Genomic DNA, 24,937 nt, shown 5'->3' with positions numbered 1-24,937 from the left:
AAAAACTAATATTCTATTGTTTTCAGTAAAGGTTACACAGTGGTTTAGGTTCCCATTCAACAATTTCTAAACAAGTTCAGTTGTTCATTGACATTGGTTACATTCTTCACAATGTGTGAACATTCTCAATATTTCCATTCTGGTTGTTCCATTTCCATTAATCTAGTTTCCCTGACCCCTTACATTCTCATTTTTTAAAAAAACTTTCTTATTGTGCTTTAGGTGAAAGCTTACAGAGCAAATTAGTTTCCCATTTGATAGTTTGTACATAAAGTGTCCCATGACATTTTGTTGCATTCCCCACAGTGGGTAAGCACTCTCCCCATTTCTGTCCTGGGTTGTCCATTTCCTTTGATCTGGAATTTTCTACCCCTTCTTGCCTTCTCATCTTTGTTGTTGGGCAAGTTTTAAGACTCCAGACTCTACTCACGAGAGTAGGATGCAGAACATTGTCTTTATGAACTATTTGTGCCAGTTGACATAGACGTCCCTCGAGTAGATGGTCCTTCACCTTCAAGCCTAGGAACTTCATTTCACGAGGTATTTGGTTATGTCTAAGAAGTTCCCATTACTGTGCCCCCTTGCGTGCCCTGTTGTCTATATTAATATACATGTAGCACTTAAAATTATGTATGTAGAAATATCCACAACCAAACCTATATCTGCAGGTAGGTGTGTACCCTTAATCCTCCCACACCTTTTTACCATACATTTTTTTTTTACTACCTATGTATCCATTCATAAATTATTGTTAGTACAGTTGTTGTAGGATTGTCTATGTTATAGTAATTACCGTAGTTGCCTTTATTCTTGCATTCCGCTCAGTGTGTTCCTTTGCCTTGGTCCTGTTGTGCTGACTTCCCACATGTTGTGTATTGCCTTTCCCTTCATCAATGTTAACACGTCTTCAATTTAAAACCCACTGCTGTCGAGTAGATTCCGACTCATAGCGACCCTATAGGACAGGGTAGAGCTGCCCTGCAGAGTTTCCAAGGAGCACCAGGTGGATTCAAACTGCCAACATTTTGGTTAGCAGCTGTAGCACTTAACCACTATGCCACCAGGGTTCCCGTCTTCAATCTAGCTAGTAATTTTCCTTCCCTCCCCCTCTGATTCCTGGTTACCTTTAAATAATTTTTTTTTTTCTGTATGTCAACCTTTTTTTTTTTTAATATAACAGTGGTCTCATAAAATGTCATTTTGTGATTGCCTTACCTCACTCAGCATAATCTCCTCCAAATTCATCCTGTTGTGAAATGTTTCTCAGATTCATCGTTATTCTTTACCATTATGTAGTTGTGCATTGTGTGTATGTACCACATTTTGTTTATCCATTCATCTGTTGATGGGCACTTAGGTTGTCTCCATCTTTTTGCTATTGTGAATCATGCTGCAATGAACATGGGTGTGCATATGTCTATTCATGTCATGGCTGTTATTTTTTTAGGGTATATACCTAGCAGTGGGATTGCTGGATCACATGGTATTTCTATTTCTAGCTTTTTAAGAAAGTGCCATGCCATTTTCCATAATGGTTGTACCATATTCCATTACTACCAGCAATGTATAAGTGTTCAAATCTCCCCACAACCTCACCAACATTTGTTATTTTCTGTTTTTTTTTTTTGGATTAGTGCCATTGTTTTCAGGGTAGTTTTGATTTGCAACCCTCTAATGACTAATGGGAAACCCTGGTGGCGTAGTGGTTAAGTGCTATGGCAGCTAACCAAAGCCAGCAGTTTGAATAAAACTGGCGCTCCTTGGAAACTCTATGGGGCAATTCTATTCTGTCCTACAGGGTTGCAATGAGTCGGAATTGATTCGACAGCAATGGGTTTGGTTTTTTTTTTTTTTTTTTGGTTTAATGGCTAATGAGGAGCCCCGGTGGCACAGCGGTTAAGAGCTTGGCTGCTAACCAAAAGGTCAGCAGTTCAAATCCACCACCTGCTCCTTGGAAACCCTATGAGGCAGTTCCACTTTGTCCTGTAGGGTTGTTATGAGTTGGAATCAACTCAACAGCAATGGGTTTGGTTTGGTTTTTAATGGCTAATGATTATGAGCATTTCTTCGTGTGTTTGTTAGCCACCTGAATATCTTCTTAGGTGAAGTATCTGTTCATGTCCTATGCCCATTTTTTAATTTGATTGTTTATCTTTTTGTTGTTGAGGTGTTGAAAATATCCATACATTTTAGAGATTAGACCCTTGTCAGATATGTTGTAGCCAAAAATTTTTCCCAGTCTGTAGGTTCTCTTTTTACTCTCTTGGAGAAGTCTTTTAATGAGCATAAGTGTTTAGTTTTTAGGTCTCATTTATCTAGTTCATCTTCTGCTCCATGTGGATTTTTAGTTATTTTTTGTATTCTATTTATGCCATATATTAGGGCCTCTAGTGTTGTCCCTATTTTTTCTTCCATGATCTTTATAGTTTTAGGTTTTATATTTAGGTCTTTGATCCATTTTGAGTTAGGTTTTGTGTATGGTTATGAGCCATGGGTCCTGTTTCATTTTTCTACAGATAGACATCAGTTTTGCCATCACTGTTTATTAAAAAGGCCACCTCTTCCCCATGTAATGGGCTTTGGGTCTTTGTCAAAGGCCAGCTATACGTAGGTAAACCCACTAACCCACTGCCATCGAGTCGATTCCGACCATAGCGACCCTATAGGACCCAGTAGAACTGCCCCGTAGAGTTTCCAAGGAGTAGATGGATTTATATCTGGGTTCTTGATTCTGTTCCATTGGTTTATGTGTCTGTCATTGTGCTAGTACCAGGCTGTTTTGATTACTGGGGCTGTATACTAGGTTCTGAGATCAGGTGGTATGAGGCTGCCTATTTTGTTCTTCTTCAATAATGCTATACTTATCCAGGGCCTCTTTCCTTTCCATATAAAGCTGGAGATTAGTTTTTCCATTTCATTAAAGAATGTTTTTGGAATTTGGATTGGTATTGCATTTATCTATATATCACTTTTGAGTAGTAGTGATATTTTCACAATGTTAATTCTTCCTATCCATGAGCATGGTATGTTTTTCCATTTATGTAGGTTTATTTTGGTTTCTTGCAGTAGCATTTTGTAGTTTTCTTTGTATAGGTCTTTTACGTCCCTGGTTAGATTTATTCCTAAGTATTTTATTTTTCGGGGGGCTATTTTTTTTTTTTATTATAAATGGTATTGTTTTTGTGATTTCCTTCTCGAAGTTCTCTTTGTTGACGTAGAGGAATCCAACCGATTTTTGTATGTTGATCTTATATCCTGCTACTTGGTTGAATTCTTCTATTAGTTCCAGTAGCTATATTGTTGATTCTTAGGGATTTTCTGTGTATAGGGTCATATCATCTGCAAGAAGGAATAGTTTTACTTCTTCCTTACCAATTTGAATGTGCTTTATTTCCTTTTCTTGCCTTATTGCTCTAGCTAGGACTTCCAGTACAATGTTGAATAAGAGTGGTGATAAAGGGCATCCTTGTCTGGTTCCTGTTCTCAAGGGACTGCTTATAGTCTCTCTTCATTGAGAATAATGTTGGCTGTTGGTTCCATAAAAATGTCCTTTATTATGTAGAGGAACTTCCTTTCTATTGCTATTTTGCTGAGAGTTTTTTTTTTTTTTAAAACAGGAATGGGTGTTGGACTTTACCAAATACCTTTTCTGCATCAACTGAGATGGTCATGGGATTCTTTTGTTTTACTTATGTGGTGGATTATTATATTGGTTGATTTTCTACTGTTGAACCATCTTTGCATACCTGGTATGAATCTCACTTGGTCATGATGTATTCTTTTTTTGATATATAATTCTTTTTTTAAAAAAATATATCCTCCCACACTTTCTCCATTAATGAAACCTTCCTGACCAGCCCACTCTGAAGTAATATTCTACTGTCAGCATCATTATTGAACACAATTTGCTGACTTGTAATAATGATAACACACACAAACACACAAAATATATCAATTTGGTAAAGAATAGCTTTATATAGCTAGTGGATATTTGAGAGGGAAAAAGGATATGAATATAATATCTAATTGAAAAAAATTAAATATAAAATTGAGGCGATATAATAAGCTGCATTTCTGAATTTGACGATCCCCTCCTCTGCCCTGATGTCCTTTTTGACAGCTTAAGTATTTAAGGAAGGACACAAACTGCTGAAGGCATAAGTCCTGTGATTATTTCATTTCATAGAAGAGTTATTAAACCTTCAGAGGTTTAATCAACTGTGGTATTTTTCACTCTTCCTCCTCCTTTCTTCCTTTGGGTTCAGGGAAGCACACTGCCATCTGAGGTGTCTTTAAGGCTGGCTGAGCTCACTGTGGCTGGTTCCACCCCAGCACAGCACAGGAGCCTTGGAGCTCACTGTGGTCCCTTGCCCAAATCATTCCTTTTAACTGCCATTTGTGGTGCTTCTGAGGAGTCCCTGGGTGGTACAATTGCTAAAGCACTCAACTACTAACTTAAAAGTTGGTGATTTGAACTCACCCAGAGGCAGTTTAAACTCACCCAGAGGCACCAAAGAAGAAAGCCCTGGCAATATGCTTCCAAAAGGTCACAGCCTTGAAAACTCTATGGAGCAGTTTTACTCTGCACACATGAGGTTGCCATAAGTGACTAGATAGCAACTGGCTTGGTTTGGTAGTTGCTTCTGAGACAGGGAGAAATGGGTGCCAAAAAGACTCCTTATCTCACATTCTCTTGATGCCTAAAATGCTGATTTAAGGGTTGAAGTTTGATCCCCAGCACCAACAAATGCTCTGTAAACAATGTGCAAATTCAACATAATGCTCACAGCGACAAATAACCCACAATGGTAATGTTCGCTGTTGTAAATTTCTCCACATGCAAATTAATTCATACTGATTCTGAACTGGCAACCAATGGTAATATTAATTCCTCTGATGGAGATACAACCTAAATTCACATGTAGTCTTAAAGCCACAGACAACTCTGTTCTTAAAAGCAGCTGTAACACTGCATGGTAAGAGAATCAAACAAGCAATGGCTATGTCTTGAGTACCATCTTAGGGATCAGCACAATGCAAAGTGCAACAGGAATATGAATTCCAGGCCACAAGGAGCTTATACTCTGGTTGGGAAAAACCTAACCACCGTGACGTAATCATAGTGCAATACAAGGGAACACTGCATTTATCTCAGGGCTTGGTGGGGTGATGCAATAGGATTGTGAAAAAGAGAGATAATCGGGATGAGAGCAGAGAGGAAGAGCTTACAGGATGAAGCTAAACTTAAGTTCAGCCTGGACAAATGGAACGGATCAACAGAAAGAGCATTAGAATATTTTTGAGTGGTAGACCAGTCTAAACAAAGGCAAAAGAAATAGGAGTTATTTTGCCTCATAGGGAGAATAGTGAAAAAACCTGGTTTGAATGGAGTTGAGAGGATTTTAGAAAGAAGAGGAATAGAGTTGGACATAATTATAAAAGACTTTGAAAATAGGTAGAGGAATACACATTCAATTTGCTCAGTTAGGAATGTGTTTAGCTGCAAGCCACAGAAATCTGCATGCATTTGCTTATCCAGCAAAGGATTCTTTTTCTTAAACAACAAAACGACGAGCACCAAGCTTGTACAGAAGGTCCATATTGATAATTTTTGTTTCTAAATTTTATTCATTTTGATGTTGTTGTTGGGAATATACACAGCAAAACATACACCAATTCAACCATTTCTACATGTATAATTTAGTGACATTGGTTACATTGTTACATTGGAGTTGTGCAACAATTCACACCCTCCTTTTCTGAGTTGTCCTCCCCCATTAATATAAACTCACTGCCCCCTAAGGTTCCTATCTAGTCTTTCAAGTTGCTGTTGTCAATTTGATCTCCTATAGATAGTTCTTAAAAGAGCATAATGCTCAAGGCAGACATTTTTACTAGTTAAGCTAAACCATTGTTTGGTTTTAAAAAGACTTTAGGGAATATTTTTGGTTTAAGGTTTAAAGATTATCTCAGGGCAATAGTTTCAGGGGTTCCTACAGCCTTCATGGCTCCAGAAAGTCTGGAAAAAAGTCCCTGAGAATTTTGAAATTCTGTTCTACATTTTCCCCTTTTTGATCAGGATTCTTCTATGGAATCTTTGATCAAAATGTTCAGTAATGGTAGGCAGGTACCATTCAGTTCTTCTGGTCTCATGCCAAAGGAGGCACTTGTTCATGGAAGCGATTAGCCCCACATTCCATGTCCTCCTACTATTCCTCTGTTACTCTAGAGACCAATTGTTGTGCCTTGGATGGCCACTTGCAAGCTTTTAAGACCCCAAGCGCTACTTAAGAATTAGGAAATAGAACAGAAGCACTAAACACATTATTAGGTTAATTTACTGGGATGTCCCATAAAACTATGACCCTGAACTTTCAAACCAGAACCAGATCCCATGAGGTTTTGGGTTATACCTAAGCAGCCTCAGCAGCTACTCTTTTTTTGGCCATTGTTGTAAATATTTTTATCACACAACTTTTGCCAATTCAACTTTTTACAGCTGTACAACTTACTGAAAACAATTACAGTAATTGGCTGTGCAACCCCACCCTTAATCAATGAGATTTTTCCATTGCCATTAACTCCACCTTCCTCCCCTCTCCCCCTCCAAGCCTGGTAACCACTAATAACCTTTGATACTTTCCATCTCCCCCTCCACCATGGGGAGGGGGGGCTGTCATTAAGCTTGTTGCTTCATGGTTTTAATATGGCTGAACCACCTCCAGCCTCATCTTCACATTCCAGAAGGAAAGAAGAAAGGGGTGGTTTCTGCATTAGGAATAGAAAAGCTTTCCCAGAAGTCCTTAGTAGTCTTCTGCTTGTATCTCACTGGCCAAAACTGTGTCACAGGCTACCCCTAAATGAAAGGAATTCTGGTAAGGTAAGGCTACTGATTTTGTTGGGCACATTGTCACCCCAAGAAAAATCAGCATTCTGTTTCTTACGGGAGAAGAGGAAGTGGATATGGGAGCACCAATTAGCAATCTCTACACACTATGTATGGCAATTTCTATACCCTATGTTCTATGGTTGTAGGTTCCTAAACATGGAGTTATCTTAGAAAAAGTAATAACTTTTTAGAAGATGGATTTGGCTTTGGTATACAAAGGATTTAGAAGGAAGGAGAAGAAAAGTTAGGAAAGGTGGATAGAAACTATTGTAAGTAATCCAGGAGTGAAGTAATGAGCACTTGGACTAGGGTCCCAGGTATAGGATGGAAAAAAGGAAAGAAGCTAACGGTCATTTCCAAGGAACAATGGGCAAGATTTTGTGACAACCACCAACAAGATATTAAGTTTTGGCAAACTGACTTCCTGGCCTTTTATTTTTCTTCTATGCATAAAGTTAACATTTGGGGTGGATGGGAGAGAACTTATTAGAAAGGAGATGTTGATAAGAAAAGAAAAAAAAATCCCAGAGTCAGAGATATGTTCAGGCAATAACAAATTCTGAAGTATTATTACATTTAAGGTAAAAAAAAAAAAAAAAAAAAGGCACCTGAGGTATAGAAAAAGGGACAAGTTAGCTTCAAACCTGGGAATTCTAATACGAATGTTCTTGGAAATATAAACATCGCTTTCCAGTTATAGTCTCTAAACACAACAGATAGTGGACCATTAGAGTAGCCTCCAGAATTCATCTGTGCTTAAAAAAGCAAGATGAACCAGATCGGAAAAGCAAATCACATCCTTTGATAACTAATCCTACAAACAAAAAAAGTATTCCACCTATGTGTTAGAGGATGAGTAGAAAGAGCAGGGATTCCAGGCCTTTTCTTGTAGTTTTATCTACTAGTTACGCTAAAAGAACAGAATAAAACCCTTTTAAAACTAAAAAATATTGCAGTTTGAAAATTCATCACTTAAAAATGTATTAAGTGCCAATGAAGACAGAGAGAGGTTCGGGGAGTGGTTCCTGATCTTGAGAAGATGGCCACGTTGTGGGAGAGGCAGATTATTGCCATCGCCCATGGAGGAAGCTACTTAACCAACGGTGTGGGCACAGGCTGTCAAAGCTGAGAGAAGGGCGGAACTAATTCTGCCTGCGGGTTGGAACAAGCTTTGTGCTTTGACATTTTCTGGTTCTACAGGGGCATAAATAGGACCGAACTTTTGCTTTAGCCTAAAAGGGACTTTTAAGCAACTCAGCTACCTTAGGACCCTGGGGACCCTGACCTTGCCAACAGCCCAAGTGGCTTATCCATCCATAGCATCCCAGAATTCCCTCTCAGCATTAGGGAAGAGCTATGAAAAAATTCAGGGATGGGCAGTGTAGAGAAGCTGGATTAGTCATAGTTGCAGCATGTAATTCTGTAATTACTGTGAATCTTCACATGAGACTCATTTTTATCTGGACTTCCAAAGTCAAATGTAGTTTCTTTTACTTGTGTGCATCTGGGCTTTCTTAGTGCAATTAATCAAAGGTGAACCCCACTTTGCAAGTTATTGGGGCAGTTATTTATGTGAACTTGGCTTGGGATGAACCGGGGCAGGTTGAGTCAGCCAGTTATCCCTTCTTTCAGATGACACCAGAATTCTGCTTGGAATAGGGAGCAAGAGCCTAATTTTTGTCAAATAAATTCCCAAATATTGGATCCTGACAACATATAAGGCACTAGGCAAATTTCAGACTTTCTAACCAGATTAAGTTTGAAATATTGGATTATCCACCTACATAGAAAGGTGACTAGCAGCACAAGACCTCATCAATGAATGAAACATCAGACAAGTCTGATAGAATTTGGAGAAGTAAGGGATTCATTTCCAGTTCTGGAAAGAAAGGTGTCCCCTCTAAGTCTCCAGAAAGCCTCCACTGGGTTAAGTTCTCTCCATCTCCCGACTCTGCAGAGTATTGGGACCGGTCTGGCTGAGGTGTCCAATGAGAGGTGTAGAAGAAGGAAGGCAGCTGGCTGCTCAGATACACCTCATATAATAACAGTGCCTGGTGAGGCCACCACTACTCAGGATTTGGTCTGCAGGTTGGGAGATCCATAAACTAGCTCCATTTTCCAAGAGCACTCAGTTAATTGGGCTTAGGGGAAACGACTGATAAGAATGATCTAGGGGCCTGAATGTCAACACCAACGTACTGATTTACAAGGGGTGTTGTTGTTATTAGGTGCCATCGAGTTGGTTCCAACTCATAGTGGCCCTACATACAACAGAACGAAACACTGCCCAGTCCCGCGCCATCCCCACAATCTTTGTTGTGCTTGAGCCCATTGTTGCAGCCACTGTGTCAATTCATCTCGTTGAGGGTCTTCCTCTTTTTCTTTGACCCTGTACCTTACCAAGCATGGTGTCCTTCTCCAGGGACTGATCTCTCCTGACAACATGTCCAAACTATGTAAGATGTAGTCTCGCCATCCTTGTTTCTAAGGAACATTCTGGTTGTATTTCTTCCAAGATGGATTTATTCATTATTTTTGCGGTCCCTGGTATATTCAATATTCTTCACAAACACCACAATTCAAAGACGTCAATACTTCCACCTTCCTTTTTTATTGTCCAGGTTTCACATGCATATGATACAACTGAAAATACCATGGCTTGGGTCAGGTGCACCTTAGTCTTCAAGGTGACATCTTTGCTTTTCAACACTTTAAAGAGGTCTTTTGTAGCAGCTTTTCCCAATGCAATGCATCTTTTGATTTCTTGTCTGCAGCTTCCATGGTTATTGATTGTTTATCCAAGTAAAATGAAATCCTTGACAACTTCAATATTTTCTTCATTTATCATGATGTTGCTTATTGGTCCAGTTGTGAAGATTTTTGTAGTCTTTATGTTGAGGTGTCCTCCATACTGAAGACTGTGGTCTTTGCTCTTCATCAGTAAGTGCTTCAAGTCCTCTTCACTTTCAGCAAGAAAGGTTGTGTTATCTACACAATGCAGGTTGTTAATGAGTCTTCCTCCAATCCTGATGCCCCATTCTTCTTCTTATAGTCCAGCTTCTCAGATTATTTGCTCAGCATACAGATCGAATAGGTATGGTGAAAGGATACAACCCTGACTCACACCTTTCCTGACTTTAAATCATGCAGTATCCTCTCGCTCTGCCTGAACAATTGCCTCTTGATCTATGTACAGGTTCCTCATGAGCACAATTAAGTGTTCTGGAATTCCCATTCTTTGCAATGATATCCATAATTTGTTATGATCCACACAGTCGAATGCCTTTGCATAGTCAATAAAGTGCAGGTAAACATCTTTCTGGTATTCTCTGCTTTCAGCCAAGATCCATCGTACATCAGCAATGATATGCCTGGTTCCACATCCTCTTCTGAATCTGGCCTGAATCTCTGGAAGTTCCCTGTTGATAGAGTGCTGCAGCTGCTTCTGAATGATCTTCAGCAAAATTTTACTTGCATGTGATGTTAATGATATTGTTGATAATTTCTACATTCGGTTGGATCACCTTTCTTGTGAATAGGCATAAATATGGATCTCTTCAGTCAGTTGGCCAGGTAGCTGCCTTCCAGATTTCTTGGCATAGATGAATGAGCATTTCCAGCCCTGCATCCCTTTGTTGAAACTTCTCAATTGATATTTCATCAATTCCTGGAGCCTTGCTTTTCGCCAATGCCTTCAGAGCAGCTTGGACTTCTTGCTTCAGTACCATCGGTTCCTGATCATATGTTACCTCCTGAAATGGTTGAACGTTGACCAATTCTTTTTGGTATAATGACTCTGTGTATTCCTTCCATCTTCTTTTGATGCTTCCTGCATCATTTAATATTTGCCACTTATAATCTTTCACTATCACAGCTCAAGGTTTGAATTTTTTCTTCAGTTATTTCAGCTTGAGAAAAGCTGAGCATGTTCTTCCCTTCTGGTTTTCTATCTCCAGCTCTTTGCACATGTTATCATAATACTTTATTTTGTCTTCCCGAGCTGCTCTTTGAAATCTTCTGTTCAGTTCTTTTACTTCATCATTTCTTCCTTTTGCTTTTGCTACTCGACATTCAAGAGCAAGTTTCAGAGTCTCTTCTGACATCCATTTTGGTCTTTTCTTTCTTTCCCGTCTTTTTAATGGTCTCTGCTTTCTTCACCTATGATGTCCTTGATGTCATTCCACAACTTGTCTGGTCTTTGGTCATTAGTGTACAACGCATCAAATCTATTCTGGAGATGCTCTGTAAATTCAGGTGGGATATACTTAAGGTCATACTTTGGCTGTCATGGACTTGTTCTAATTTTCTTCAGTTTCAGCTTGAAGTAGCATATGAGCAATTGATGGTCAGTTCTACACTTGGCCCCCGGCCTTGTTCTGACTGATGATACTGAGCTTTTCCATCGTCTCTTTCCACAACATGTAGTTGATTTGATTCCTGTGATTTCTATCTGGTGAGGTCCACGTGTATAGTCGCCATCTATGTTGGTGATAAAAGGTATTTGCAATGAAGAATTCATTGGTCTTGCAAAAGTCTATCATGCAATCTTCGGCATTGTTTCTCTTACTAAAGCCATATTTTCCAACTACCAATCTTTCTTCTTTGTTTCCAACTTTTGCATTCCGATCACCAGTAACTATCAATGCATCCTGGTTGCATGTTTGATTAACTTCAGACTATAGAAGTTGGTAAAAAATCTTCAATTTCTTCATCTTTGGGCGTAGTGATTGGTGTGTAGATTTGAATAATAGTCGTATTAAGTGGTCTTTCGTTAGGCATATGGATATTATCCTATCACTGACAGCGTTTTACTTCAGGATAGATCTTGAAATATTCTTTTTGATGATGAATGCAATGCCATTCCTCTTCAAGTTGTCATTCCCGGCATAGTAGACCATATGATTGTCCTATTCAAAATGACCAATACTAGTCCATTTCAGCTCACCAGTGTCTAGGATATCGATGTTTGTGTGTTCGATTTCATTTTTGACAATTTCCAATTTTCTTAGATTCATACTTCATAAATTCCAGGTTCCGATTATTACTGGATGTTTGTAGCTGTTTTTTTCTCATCTTGAATCATGCCACATCAGCAAATGAAGGTCCAGAGAGCTCGACTCCAACCACATCATTAAGATCGGCTCTATTTTGAGGAGGCAGCTCTTCCCCAGTTATCTTTTGAGTGCCTTCCAACCTAGGGGGCTCATCTTCCAGCACTATATCAGATAATGTTCCACTGCTATTCATAAGGTTCTTACTAGCTAATTCTTTCTAGAAGTAGGCTGCCGGGTCTTTCTTCCTAGTCTGTCTTAGTCTGGAATCTCAGCTAAAACCCGTCTTCCATGGGTGACCCTGCTGGTATCTGAATACTGGTGGCATAGCTTGCAGCATCAGAGCAACACACAAGCCCCCACAGTAAGACAAACTGACAGACATGTGGGGGTTACAAGGGGTAGAAGTGTATTTTCTGAAAACCAAAATGCTCTTGTCCACTGATGGTAGACTACATTTCAAAGAATGTTGGAACAATTATAGAATATTGTTTACTGAACATGCAGTCAGGGACAAAGAATTAGAAGACCTTGAAGGATAACTTAATGCACCTTTCCTGCCCCACAACAGTCCTTCTAAATAGAGTACATAGGAAAAAATGCTGATGTCTGCCTATTTAAAATCTTCCCTTTGGCTACAGCAGGAATTAATACCATCAAATTCTTATAATCTAATTTCCCTCCTTAGATAGATAGGTAGGTAGATAGACAGACAGATAGCTGTTAAGTCAACTCTGAATCACGGTGGCTTTATGTACAACAGAATGAAATGTTGTCCTGCGTCATCCTGCTTGTTTGAGTCTATTGCTTCAGTTATTGTGGCGATCCACCTCCCCAAAGGCTCTCCCTTGCCCTCGCTGGGAGGGCAGCAAACCTGATGTCCTCCTCCAGCAATTGATCCTGATAAAGCAAGCGGGTCAGGTATTTTTTTTTATTGTGATCCATAGGGTTTTTTTGGCTAATTTTTGGAAGTAGATCACCAGGCCTTTCCTCCTAGCCTGTCTTAATCTGGAAGCTCTGCTGAAAACCTGTCCACCAGGGATGACCCTGCTGGTATTGGAAATACTGTTGGCCTAGCTTCCAAATGTCACAGCAATATGGGAGCCACCAAAGTACAACAAACTGACAGATGGATAGTGACCTTTTATATGCCATATGCATATCATTGTACACATTCCATAGACATGAATCAATTCGGTTTTAGAGAGTGAAGTCTGATCACTTTGGCTGTTGTTGGATATTTCCCAAAATCCTCAGTTATATTTTTTATAATGAGGTGCAAAGTAGCATTTTTTATGTATTTCTTTTATATTTTTAAACTTATTTTCAATTTACACACAGTAGAATTCACCCTTTGAGTTCCTCAAGTTTGACAAATGCAAAGTTGCATGACCACCACCACCACAATGAAGGTATTTTTATCACCCTCAAAAAATATTCCTTCATGCTACTCCCTCGAGTTACACTTTTGAAATAGTTTCCTTCCACAGATGACTAACCTCATCCATTATGTGTTGATTCTTACTTCTGCTAGAAGAGAGCCATCTTTTCTGGCATTATCTACCATTTCTGAGGCCCACCACACTGAACATGCTGTCATTACCAGACATAGGTAAAATGAAGCTTTCTAACACATGTGTGTGCTTAGCTAGACATCTGTGTGTCAAGTTTACTTGATCTGTGAACATAAAACAATCCACGTATATTCTATGGGCATTTCCCCCAAAGGAAGCTGGAGAAAAATTCTAGCATTCCAGTTGAAGCTCCATCTATGAGATATATGTTAGCTCTGAAGGTTGGGGAAGAGAACTGCTAAGTCATATCTACGATTCATTTCCTTCCTTTTAGATGAGTCACGAGGGCAGAGATAACTCCAAGAGACTAGCAGCTGTTTCAGAACTCAAGTAATTATATTCATTCCTGCTTTCCAGAAACTAGACCCAGATATGAAGTACTTAAGAGAAAAAGTTAACTTTCCTAAATTAAACCTACATTCATTTTAACCTATACAAGTTAGCAGCTGAATTTTTTTAAGCGCTTTTAAAAGTATATATAAAAATGGCACATACCCATGCTCATTATCAACAATTCAAACACTACAACACTAAACTTGACTTCTATTACGTTATATCCTGGTAGTATTTAGGAGTTTAAAAAAAAATTAATGTGAATTCACTTGACTATTTCACATGTGAACAGTTTTTGTCACTAGTTAATATTTTGTGACCACCTAGAGGACTCATCCCATGCGACGGGCTGACAGATAACTTTTTATAACAAAATGGGAGGAATTTGGGTTTATAAAATAAGATGGGGGCCAGATGTGCACTCTGGAAGGGCCTTGGGATATGGGGTCTGGCTACCACCAGGGATCTGGTCAGCCCTTCTTGGCTGTACCACTGACCCAGGGAGTGACAAGGCAGACCACTCAATTGCTTTGAGAAGATATTGATCTGTCTGCCAGATGCATACAGTGACTCTTCTATTCCTGCCAATCTCAGGAATGCAAGACTAAATCATTACTTGCCAAATATCTGTAGATGAATAACTCAACAGTACAACTACATATATATTAAGACAATTGTGTTGAATCATTAGAACACTTAATTCTAAGACTCAAAGAGTTTCCAGCTGTTAACCCAAATCCAGAAAGAACCAGGTGATCCAATAAAATTCACTTCAGAGGAGTCTTACAAGGTCTCTTTGTATTATCAGAGAGAGTAATTATCAGTCCATAAGTATTGTACCTGCTTTCCTGTTAGCCCCCCACAACTTCTCTTACCATTGAGTGCCATTCTCACGCTTTTCCTCAGCTCTCACCTGAGAGCACAGCACCATGGTGGACCACAGAAGCAAACTGTCCTCAGATTAAAAAGAAAGCCTGTGTCTCCAATAGTAAAATGGAACATTTTGTAATAAAACATTGGGAAGCTTCAAAGAATAAATACTATGTTCTCTCTTTTTCACGTGAGAGTGGCTGTTCTTGGTGAATTTCAGTTTGAACAGAAATCAGTGTCATGGAGTAGAGATAAGAAGACCTGCCCCTGACGTGCTGACTCACTGTGGCTCTTCGAAGAGCATTTACCAGAATGACTTTCGATTCGAATGAGAACCACAAAATACCAGTAATTTTATCTGGGGAATGTTTATATTTTGGTGCCGTAGGTGAATTCCCAATCAAAGGGCATTATTAGAAATATTTTTTTTCCATATTAAATGTGGTTTCATCTTGGTTAGGCCTTGCTTTTCTAATTAGCCCTTAGGGTTCAAAGAGGATTGTTTTTAAAATCCATTCCTGCTTCATTTCGTTGTAAGTAACTCTCATGGTAATGCCTATCAAGGAAGACACCCTGAATCCCAGATTCCTTTAACACAGATCAAACCCAATCTTTTCTCCCTCAAGCTCTTATTGTTGTCGTCAGTTGCTGTTGAGCAGATTCGAAATCACGGGAACCCCATTTGTTACAGAGAACTGCTCCATAGCATTGTTTTAGCTGTAATCTTCATGGAAGTGGATTGCCAGGCCTTTCTTCAATGGTGCCACTAGATGAATCGAACCACCAACCTTTAGGTTAGCAGTCGAGTGCAAACCATTTGTACTGCCCAGGCAGGGACCTGAAAGCTTCCTGATTGATAGCCTATTGGGTTTGGTGATCTTTGTAGAAAGCCAGGGACCTTAGAATATTATCTGACCATAGCAGTGAACATTTATGATTATTCTAAAGCCTTATCTCCTTCATTACCACAAAGGGTAGAGAGCTGCTAGCTTCCCAAATGTTTCGTGTAGGTTAGAAGAGTGCAGGGTGACCATCCATTCTTGGTTTACATTTCACATTCTCAATCTGGGGCCGTTCTTTTTACCCCTACAGCGCTTTTGACTTTTTAGGGATCTGTTTTCTGACTGAGTTGTAGAACTTTGTGATGCTTTGAGGTTGGCTCCTTAACATTAGTGTAGTTAGGATTTAAGGTTTACCTTGAATCTGAGAGTCAGTTCGGAAAATACTGCCCTTGGAAATCGAGGAGGGTAAGCAACAGCACACACAAAGTGTGAGTATCGAGATCTCCCACAGTAACTAACTGGAGAACTTGTTAGCGTGTTGCTGATCCGATGGCAACACACTAGTCATCAACCCAAACCAACCAACCCCAAGGTCACCAAGAAGCCCTCAGTCTAAATAATGCAAGAGACAATTGTACATTTAAAGTTCCACATGGAGACTTTAAAAACAAGAACCATTCAGTTATTCTCATCTCACAGCAGTTCACTAAGCTTCTGCTTTGTGCTGGGCCCCATTCTAGGCACTGCAGATACAGCAGTGAGAAAGCTGGACCCAATCCCTGCTCTCATGGTCTAGCAGGAATTCCAATAGCTGGCTTGTCAGTGTCGACCCAGCGCTGTCCCAGCATCTGAGACAGGTCTCACAGTCAGGTCCTTCTGCCTCTAGAAAGATTGTTGTTGTTGTTAGGTGCCATTGAGTTAGTTCCAACTCATAGTGACTCTATGTACAACGGAACAAAACGTTGGGTGGTTCCACACCATCCTCATAGTTGTTGTTATGCTTAAGCCCGTTGTTGCAGCCACTGTGTCAATCTATCTCCTTGAAGGTCTTCCTCTCTTTCGATGACCCTCTGTCAAGCATGATGTCCTTCTCTAGGGACTAATCCCTCCTGATAACATGTCCAAAGTATGTGAGACGTAATCTTGCCATCCTTACTTCTAAGGAGCTTTCTGGTTGTACTTCCTCCAAGGCAGATTTGTTCATTCTTTGGCAGTCCATGTTCAATATTCAGTATTCTTTGCCAACACCACAATTCAAAGGCATCAATTCTTCTTTGGTCTTCCTTATTCATTGTTCAGCTTTCGCACGCATATGCAGCGATTGAGAACACCACGGCTTAGGGCAGGTGCACCTTAGTCCTTAAAGTGACGTCTTTGCTTTATAACACTTTAAAGAGGTCTTTTGCAGCAGATTTTCCCAATGTCCCATGCATTTTCAGTTCGTCGTACTGTAGGGGCTTGTGTGTTACTGTGATACTGGAAGCTGGGCCACCAGTATTCAAATACCATAAGGTCCACCTATGGTGGACAGGTTTCAGTGGGGCTTCCAGACTGACAGACTAGAAGAAGGACCTGGTGGTCTACTTCTGAAAAAAACTAGCCACTGATAAACCTTAAGAATAGCAGTGGAACATTGTCTGATACAGTGCTGGAAGATGAGCACTTTAGGTTGGAAGGCACTCAAAAGACTGGTGAAGCGCTGCCTCCTCAAAGTAGAGTCATCCTTGATGTGGATGGAGTCAAGCTTTCGGGACCTCCATCTGCTGATGTGGTGTGACTGAAATGAGAAGAAACAGCTGCAAACATGGCAACTGAGCTCTTAACCACTGTACCACCAGGGTTCCACATTAATAACAGGAATGTGGAATGTATGAAGTATGAATTCAGGAAAATTGGAAATCATCAAAAATGAAGTAAAACACATAAACATTGATATCCTAGGCATTAATGAGCTGAAATTGACTGGTATTGGCCATTTTGAATTGGAAAATCATATCTATGGTCTCTAGAAAGGTAGCCTCTGATATTAGAGCAGGGGCAATTCTTCAGCTTCCCATAAAACCAACTGCCATCAAGTTGACTCCAACTCATGGTAACCCCATGTGTGTTAGAGTAGAACTGTGCTCTACTGGGTTTTCAATGGCTGATTTTTCAGAAGTAGACTGCCAGACCTTTCTTCTGAGGTACTTCTGGGTGGTTTTGAACCTCCAACCTTTCAGTTAGCAGCTGAGCTCGTTAACAATTTATACCACCTAGGGTTCTTCAGCTTCCAATAGACCTACTACAGTGGCTCACAAGACCACCCAATCCCTTTTTCTTGGACTGTCTACACATCAAAACTTTCTGTTATTAATGTGGGCTTGCAGATATCTCAGGGTTATGCAGTGGTTAAGCCCTTGGCTACTAAGCAGAAGGTCAGCAGTTCAAGTTCAGCAGGTACTCCTTGGAACCCTATGCTCAGTTCTACTCTGTCCTATAGGGTCGCTATGAGTCAGAATCAACTCAACAGCAATAGGTTCAGTTTGGTTGGCAGATATCTCAATTACAGGAAATAAAGCCATAGAGCAGGGATAAGAATATTTCTAAGCTGGGAGGTTTATCTCCGCGCTGAATGAATAAACTCATCCTGGCCTTATCCATTGACCTCTTTGTGCTTGGTTCACATTCACAGCTATGACAAGACCAACTTGGTGTAAAAGGATAAAGTCTCGGACTTGCAAAACAGAGGCCAGATGCCAGTCAGTGGTGACCAAGAGCTTCGGCTTGAAAACATCAGCCTGCCTCAGTCCGTTGATCTTCACCTGAACCTTTCTCTTCGACCACTCTTTCTTACCCCTCAAAGTCACCACACTGTCTAGGATTAATGCACTTTCCCATACACATCCATTTTAAGTCTCTAACACTGCTATGCGATAAAACCCCATTCCGTGGATCTGAAAATTAAATTTCAAAATTAAGTTGCTCAACCTCCCAGAGCTGCTAACGCTAAGTCAGAATTTACACACAGCTCCTCAGACTCCAAGCCGAGGCTCTTTCCACTATCCCAAAGCTGTCTACTTAAAAAATTTCAGTTCTTCTTTCTTTTTACATATTTTTTTTCAAAACAGACTGGTGGGGAACTGTCTCACAACCTGCCAGCCTTCTTCAGGGGCTCTGAAAGCAGCACAGATTACTGGCTCAGGGACGGCCTGTGGCCGGGTCCCCCACCTCCACGAGCTTGGAGCTCTCCTTCAAACCGGATTCTGGGCAGAGCCGCTCCGCACTGAACTCCTGTAGCTGTCATGGGTGCCTGTGGGGTTATTTTTAGAACTAGGGGGAGGGGAGCGTGTGGGTGGCACACACTGAGGTTTTCAAGGAGTCTATAAATACTTTTGCTGAGGCCACCCAGAGTTTTAACTCAACTGATTTCAAGATAAATTATCTCCTGAGGATAATTCCTCACTCTTCCCTTCAACACCCTCCATCCTCGATATGTGTGTGTGTGTGTGTATATCTTTTTTTTTTTTTAACCCCACCTAGGGCTTCTCCTTATCACCCCATGCTCAAAGACAGACAGGGATATTAATAACTAGCAGTAGCCAAGGCTGAGGTATCTCTCAAGAAGACCAGGGGAAGCAGATCTCATTCCCCTTGGCATCCAAAGGGATGGGAGATGGTCTTTAAAATCTTTATGCAGGAAGAGACTCCTGATTTAAAGGTCTGGAAAAAATGTCCACAGATAGATTCCAATGTGTTTTTAAACCTCCTGGGTTATTCTCCAGCAGTCAGGCTACTACTTCAGGGGTGGCAGAATCATTACATGTACAAGTCAGAAGCAGGGGAAATTAATTTCATGACATTAAAATCATGGGGAAATTAAAATGTACACATGCATAGTCTGCAGCTTTGTCACTGGGGGGACATAATCTTTTTATGTTAAAAACACGTCATCTCTGTTCATCAATGTTTCTTTGCTTTACTAGGTCAATGGTGATAAAATAAAAATGCGAACGCTGGAAGTAAATATGTTTTTGAAATTAGCATTATATATTAGAAGTGCCTCACCTAATATATTAAAATGAGTCAATTATTAGATTATGTCACAGTTAAAAAAAAAAAATTTGAACAAAGGCAGCAATAATGTGCACAATCCGAAATACCTTCAGTTTCAAAATCAGTGGTAACATTCCTTTCCAAGTAGGTAATTTTCCAGGAGAAGATACAGCATATGGTATAAAGATACCAGACCTCGTTAGTCATGCATTTTCAAGCACCTTCTTAACAATAAAATATATGAGAGATTCAATAAGTTCTGGCTCCTGTTGTAACATGTCTCCCTTTTTTTTTTTTTTTTTTTACTACTTCTCAAATCAAGCTCCTAAAGTGAACTGAGGCATCATGTAAATTCTGACTTTGTGTTAGCAGCTGCCCTTTGTAATTCAGATCAGAACTAGCAGAGAACCAGTTTGCTGTGAGTTTGCCTAGTCACTTATAACCCTGAACACTTTTCTCAAGTCTACGCAGACCTTTTGCTAACAGAAACTTATCTCCAAAGTGGTTATAAAACCAACTGTGGCCAAAATGAGATTCCAGAGAAAGGATCTGTCATTTTCTTTCTCTATTTCAATAGGACACATTTAGCTTTGTCTGAGAGCCAATTATCCTGTATATGCAACAAATTCTTGGACCAGGGCCACACCCTCTATAACTCTATGTGAATTTAGGGATAAGGACCTGCTAACTGCAAGCCAAGAGCCAATATCATGACCATGAAAAACTGTCCAACAGCCTCAGCTGTCCTCATCCATGTGTTGGTCCTTCCTCTCTTATAGCAGCAGCACTGCTATGCTCACTTTCATATCATCCCACACTCCTCCCAGTTTTGTAAAGCTAGACATTTTCCTCCAAGTGCCTGGTCCTTCAGGCAGCAGTGGTAGAAGACCTTGCATTTCAGCAAGAATTTTAGGAGGAAGTAGGAGAAGAGTGAGACCCAAGGCTCTGGCCCTTAATTAGAAAGCCCCAGATCCATGGAAAGCAAGCCAAGGCTCTCTTCCCACTCACATAAACACAAAGCAAACATTAACCAACATTGTTTCTTAGCTTTCTGAAAATTTCACTAACAGCTTTAAATAATGCCCAGATATTCACATAATAAAGCATTTCCTACTAATGGCGACCTCATGTGTATCAGAGTAGAACTGTGCTCCATAGGGTTTACGATGGCTGATTTTTTTTGAAGTAGATCGACAGGTCTTTCTCTTGAGATGCCTCTAGATGGACTCAACCCTCCGCCCTTTTGGTTACTAGCCAAGTGCATAAACTGTTTGCACCAACCAGGGACTTTATTCACAGTATACATATTTTCCCCTCAATTCTACTGTTTGTGTTTGAACTTGGTAATTACAAATACAAAAAGTCCAATTTTGTTCAATTATGCTGCAGTTTACAAACTTCTCATAAGGACATACATGCAATTTGGGAATGTCTGGGTACTTTTAAAAACTGTATTACCTGACCAAGGGCTATAACAAATCACTGGAATGTGTTGGCCCTCTCACCCCTGGGGCCTTCATTCTGTGCTGCCCAGCTTATAGCCACTCCTAGTGGCCAGAATCCTGAGTTTGTCCACAACTCTACCCAGCCTTGTCTCCAGTGGCCCTAGGCTGGGCATTACACCAGGCCAGACAGACTGGCTCCATGGGAGCTTCTCATGATCACAGGGGGCTAATTCCACTCAAACTCAGAGGACTTAGGTAGAAACAGACTCTCACAGAAACGTGGAGCCAGCCACGTGGTTCAGTCCACCATTGTCTCTGTGAGAAAGATAGAAAAACATCAAGGAGACATGGGAGAGACAACATGGCCTCTGGTTTAGACTCCAGCCTCACACTGTCCCCCAGGCAGGCCTGATGCAGTCACCAGGACACAGTAGCTGGCTCAGCAAGGGCAGAGGAACTGTGAGGACTGCAAGAGTCATCCAAAGTCCATGCTTAACACCTGCCTGAGGGGAGAGACCCAAGTGCAGTTTGAGAAATTCAGAATCTGGGCATTTGTCTCCTGACACTGCTTTGGGTTGAGGATTAGAAGGTATAAACTGCCAAGATGTCTTTACAACATTGGTTTGCCCAATATGCTTTTCTTAATCATGTGAGTCTCTTCCACTCAATACTGCTCAGCAGCACACCTTAGTCAGGGTGGATACTCAGAAAATGTTACGTTGAGTTAAGCGTTAAAGTCCCTTCTCTTCCAGCAGCTAAAGCTCCAAGTAAGGGAATAAAAGTGGAAATTAGTTCCTTTGTAGAAGAAAGGACCATAAAAGACATATATATTACCGTCGTTGTTGTTCATTGTTGTTGGATGCCATCGAATCTATTTCAACTCATAGTGACCCCGTGTGACAGAGTAGAACTGTCCCATAGAGTTTTCTAGGCTGTAATCTTTACAGAAGCAGATTGCTTGCTACGTCTTTATCCCAAATAGATGCTGGGTGTGTTTGAACCACCAACCTTTCGGTCAGTAGCCAATTGCTTAACCATTGCACCACCCGGGCTCCTTAAATCACTATTAAGAGATGCAAATACATCTCAGATAAGTCACAACAGAACGTGTCCCACTGAGTAGCTTTGTGACTTAAGCATGTCACTTACCTCTCTGGACCTTCGTACCCTCATCTTAAATGGGAACAGTGATCAGATGAGCACCCAACTTTCATTCCAATCAAGTCCACTCACATCTCCCACTCTCCAGCATGAGTCTGTGGATTTACACTGGAAGCCTCTTTGAATCAGCTGGTGGCCCTGTTCCGGGAGGCCAGTGCTTTCCACATTAGGAACTGGGTTCCCAAGGGGAGAGCAAAGTGACATTTTGAACATTCCTGGGGCAAACGAAGGGTCAATATTAAGTATTACTTTTCATAAATTCATACTGAGCCCATCTAGCCCAAGTCCTCAAGGGAATGAGATTTTTTTTCTTTTAAAACAATATTTCTTTCTCTTTAAAGGAAACTTGCCAAGGATGCAGAAGGAAATGAAGATGATCAAAGATGAGGATGTGCATTTCAATCTGGGTGTGAAGAGGGCCCCCTCCTTTCCCCACTGCCTGCAGCCGGTGGCCGCCCAGGGTAAAGCCCCCCAAAGACACCCCTTCCCAGAGGCTCTCCGGGGGCCTTTCTCCCAGTTTCGGTATGAACCTCCTCCAGGAGACCTAGACGGATTCCCCGGCGTCTTCGAAGGAGGAGGGTCTCGGAAACGGAAGAGCATGCCCATCAAGATGCCCTATAGCCACCCTGAGGAAGAAGCCCCTCTTGCCCTCCACTCTGAGGAGAACAAAAACCAGGGCCCTCCGAACCTCCCGTTGCTGTTCCCGCAGCCCCCGCGCCCCAAGTATGACTCCCAGATGATCGACCTGTGCAACATGGGCTTCCAGTTCTGCCGCACCCTGGAACACCTGGGGGCCAAATCCATCAAGCAGGAGCCCATTAAGCCCAGTGCCGTGTGGGCCCAGCCAACATCCCCTCCGTTCCTGCCCACACCCTACCCCTATTACCCCAAAGTCCACCCGGGCCTCATGTTCCCCTTCTTCATGCCCTCCTCCTCCCCTTTCCCCTTCAGCCGGCACACCTTCCTGCCCAAGCAGCCCCCGGAGCCGCTGCTGCCACGGAAAGCTGAGCCCCAGGAGAGTGAGGAAACCAAGCAGAAGGTGGAGAGGGTGGACGTGAACGTGCAGATCGACGACAGCTACTACGTGGACGTGGGCGGGGCGCAGAAGCGCTGGCAGTGCCCCACCTGCGAGAAGTCCTACACCTCCAAGTACAACTTGGTGACCCACATCCTGGGCCACAGCGGGATCAAGCCGCACGCGTGCTCTCGCTGCGGGAAGCTCTTCAAGCAGCTCAGTCACCTGCACACCCACATGCTGACCCACCAGGGCACCCGGCCCCACAAGTGCCAGGTGTGCCACAAGGCCTTCACGCAGACCAGTCACCTGAAGCGTCACATGATGCAGCACAGCGAGGTGAAGCCGCACAACTGCCGAGTCTGCGGCCGCGGCTTCGCCTACCCCAGCGAGCTCAAGGCGCACGAGGCCAAGCACGCTGGCGGGCGGGAGAACATCTGTGTGGAGTGCGGCCTCGACTTCCCCACCCTGGCCCAGCTGAAGAGGCACCTCACCACGCACCGGGGCCCCATCCAGTACAGCTGCTCTGAGTGCGACAAGACCTTCCAGTACCCGAGCCAGCTGCAGAACCACATGATGAAGCACAAAGACATCCGGCCCTACATCTGCTCCGAGTGTGGCATGGAGTTCGTGCAGCCCCACCACCTCAAGCAGCACTCCCTCACCCACAAGGTGAGGTGGGGATCCCCACCCAGGAGAGGGGGCTGGCTGCGCCGAGGGTATAATGAGCAGAGCCCTGGCGACCTGAACCGTTCTCCCAATTGTGACGCTGGGGGATTGTGTAGTCCTGAGCAGGAGGCTTCTTCTCTGAGCCAAGTGTCCATCCTCGCCTTAAATGGGGGAAATGAAGAAATTATTTAAGTCCTTTCCCTACCAAGGAGTCCCTGGGTGGTGCAAAAGGTTAACACACTGGGCTGCTAGTGGAAAGGGCGGAGCTTCGCGTCCAACCAGAGGCACTTTGGAAAGAAGCCTGGGATCTACTTTCAAAAACTCAGCCACTGAAAACCCTATGGAGCACAGTTCTACTCTGATACACACATGGGGTTGCCATGAGTCGGAATCTACTCCAGGACAACTGGCTTCCTTACCTAGCTTTCTAAAGTCTGAGTTAGCCCGTGATCTGGGGATAGTGCAGACATCCGATAAATAATGAGACATTTTGTATAAGAGTGTGAAGAGGGATGAAGAAAAACAGCTGGTAGTTGTGTCATTGCTTCCTAGCACCCCTCCTAGAATCCCTATAATTCTGTTTTTAGAAACTTCATCTAGGTGACCCTGCTGGGAAAATGTGTCATCAGACCCTATATACCCAAGACCATTCAGTCCTTAGCTACATCAGCCAGAGCCTTCTTCTAGAGAATTCTCTTCACCTTTTGCTGTTGAGGCAGTGGCTACCGTTTGGTTTGTTTTCTCTGTCAGTTGTGAGACCTGCTTCATGTGCAGGTGGCCTTGAGGGAAGGAGAGCCTGGCCCAAGCGCAGCAGGAACTGCGGTTCCCTGAGTTGAGCCTGGTTGGGTGTAGTACCCTGTGGTTTGTATTGTAGGAGGCGTAAGAAAGCATCCTTCTCTGGTTGGTTTGGTTTTGTCTTTCCTGGGCTCAGGTCTTCAAGGAGAAATATAAGTCCAAGGGCCTAAAATTTGACTAGTTTGGAACCAAATCTCTGGTGTCTTTCAGGGTGAAACAAGGTGCTAGTAGTATCCCTGAAATTCTACCTCCCTAAGCTGAACCCTGGCAGAGCAGTGATTAAGTGCTATGGCTGCTAACCAAAAGATCAGCAGTTCGAAT

General features: G+C 42.0%; 1 protein-coding gene across 2 annotated transcripts in view; it reads left to right on the top strand.

The window, feature by feature from the left end:
• The window catches only part of ZNF366 (zinc finger protein 366), an 83,433-nt gene that overhangs the window by 36,954 nt on the left and 21,542 nt on the right, over positions 1 to 24,937 (top strand). For both annotated transcript variants that reach the window (XM_023545535.2, XM_003407949.4), the window contains exon 2: positions 22,479 to 23,824. In XM_023545535.2, the coding sequence (XP_023401303.1) occupies positions 22,493 to 23,824 (1,332 nt within the window). In that variant the 5' untranslated portion in view covers positions 22,479 to 22,492. The remainder of the gene's footprint in view (positions 1 to 22,478; positions 23,825 to 24,937) is intronic.

This window comes from Loxodonta africana, chromosome 2 (assembly GCF_030014295.1).
Source record: "Loxodonta africana isolate mLoxAfr1 chromosome 2, mLoxAfr1.hap2, whole genome shotgun sequence".
In the NCBI taxonomy this organism is placed as follows: domain Eukaryota; kingdom Metazoa; phylum Chordata; class Mammalia; order Proboscidea; family Elephantidae; genus Loxodonta; species Loxodonta africana.
Note: the sequence above shows the minus strand (reverse complement) of the source record. Positions and strands in the feature narration are given on the sequence as shown.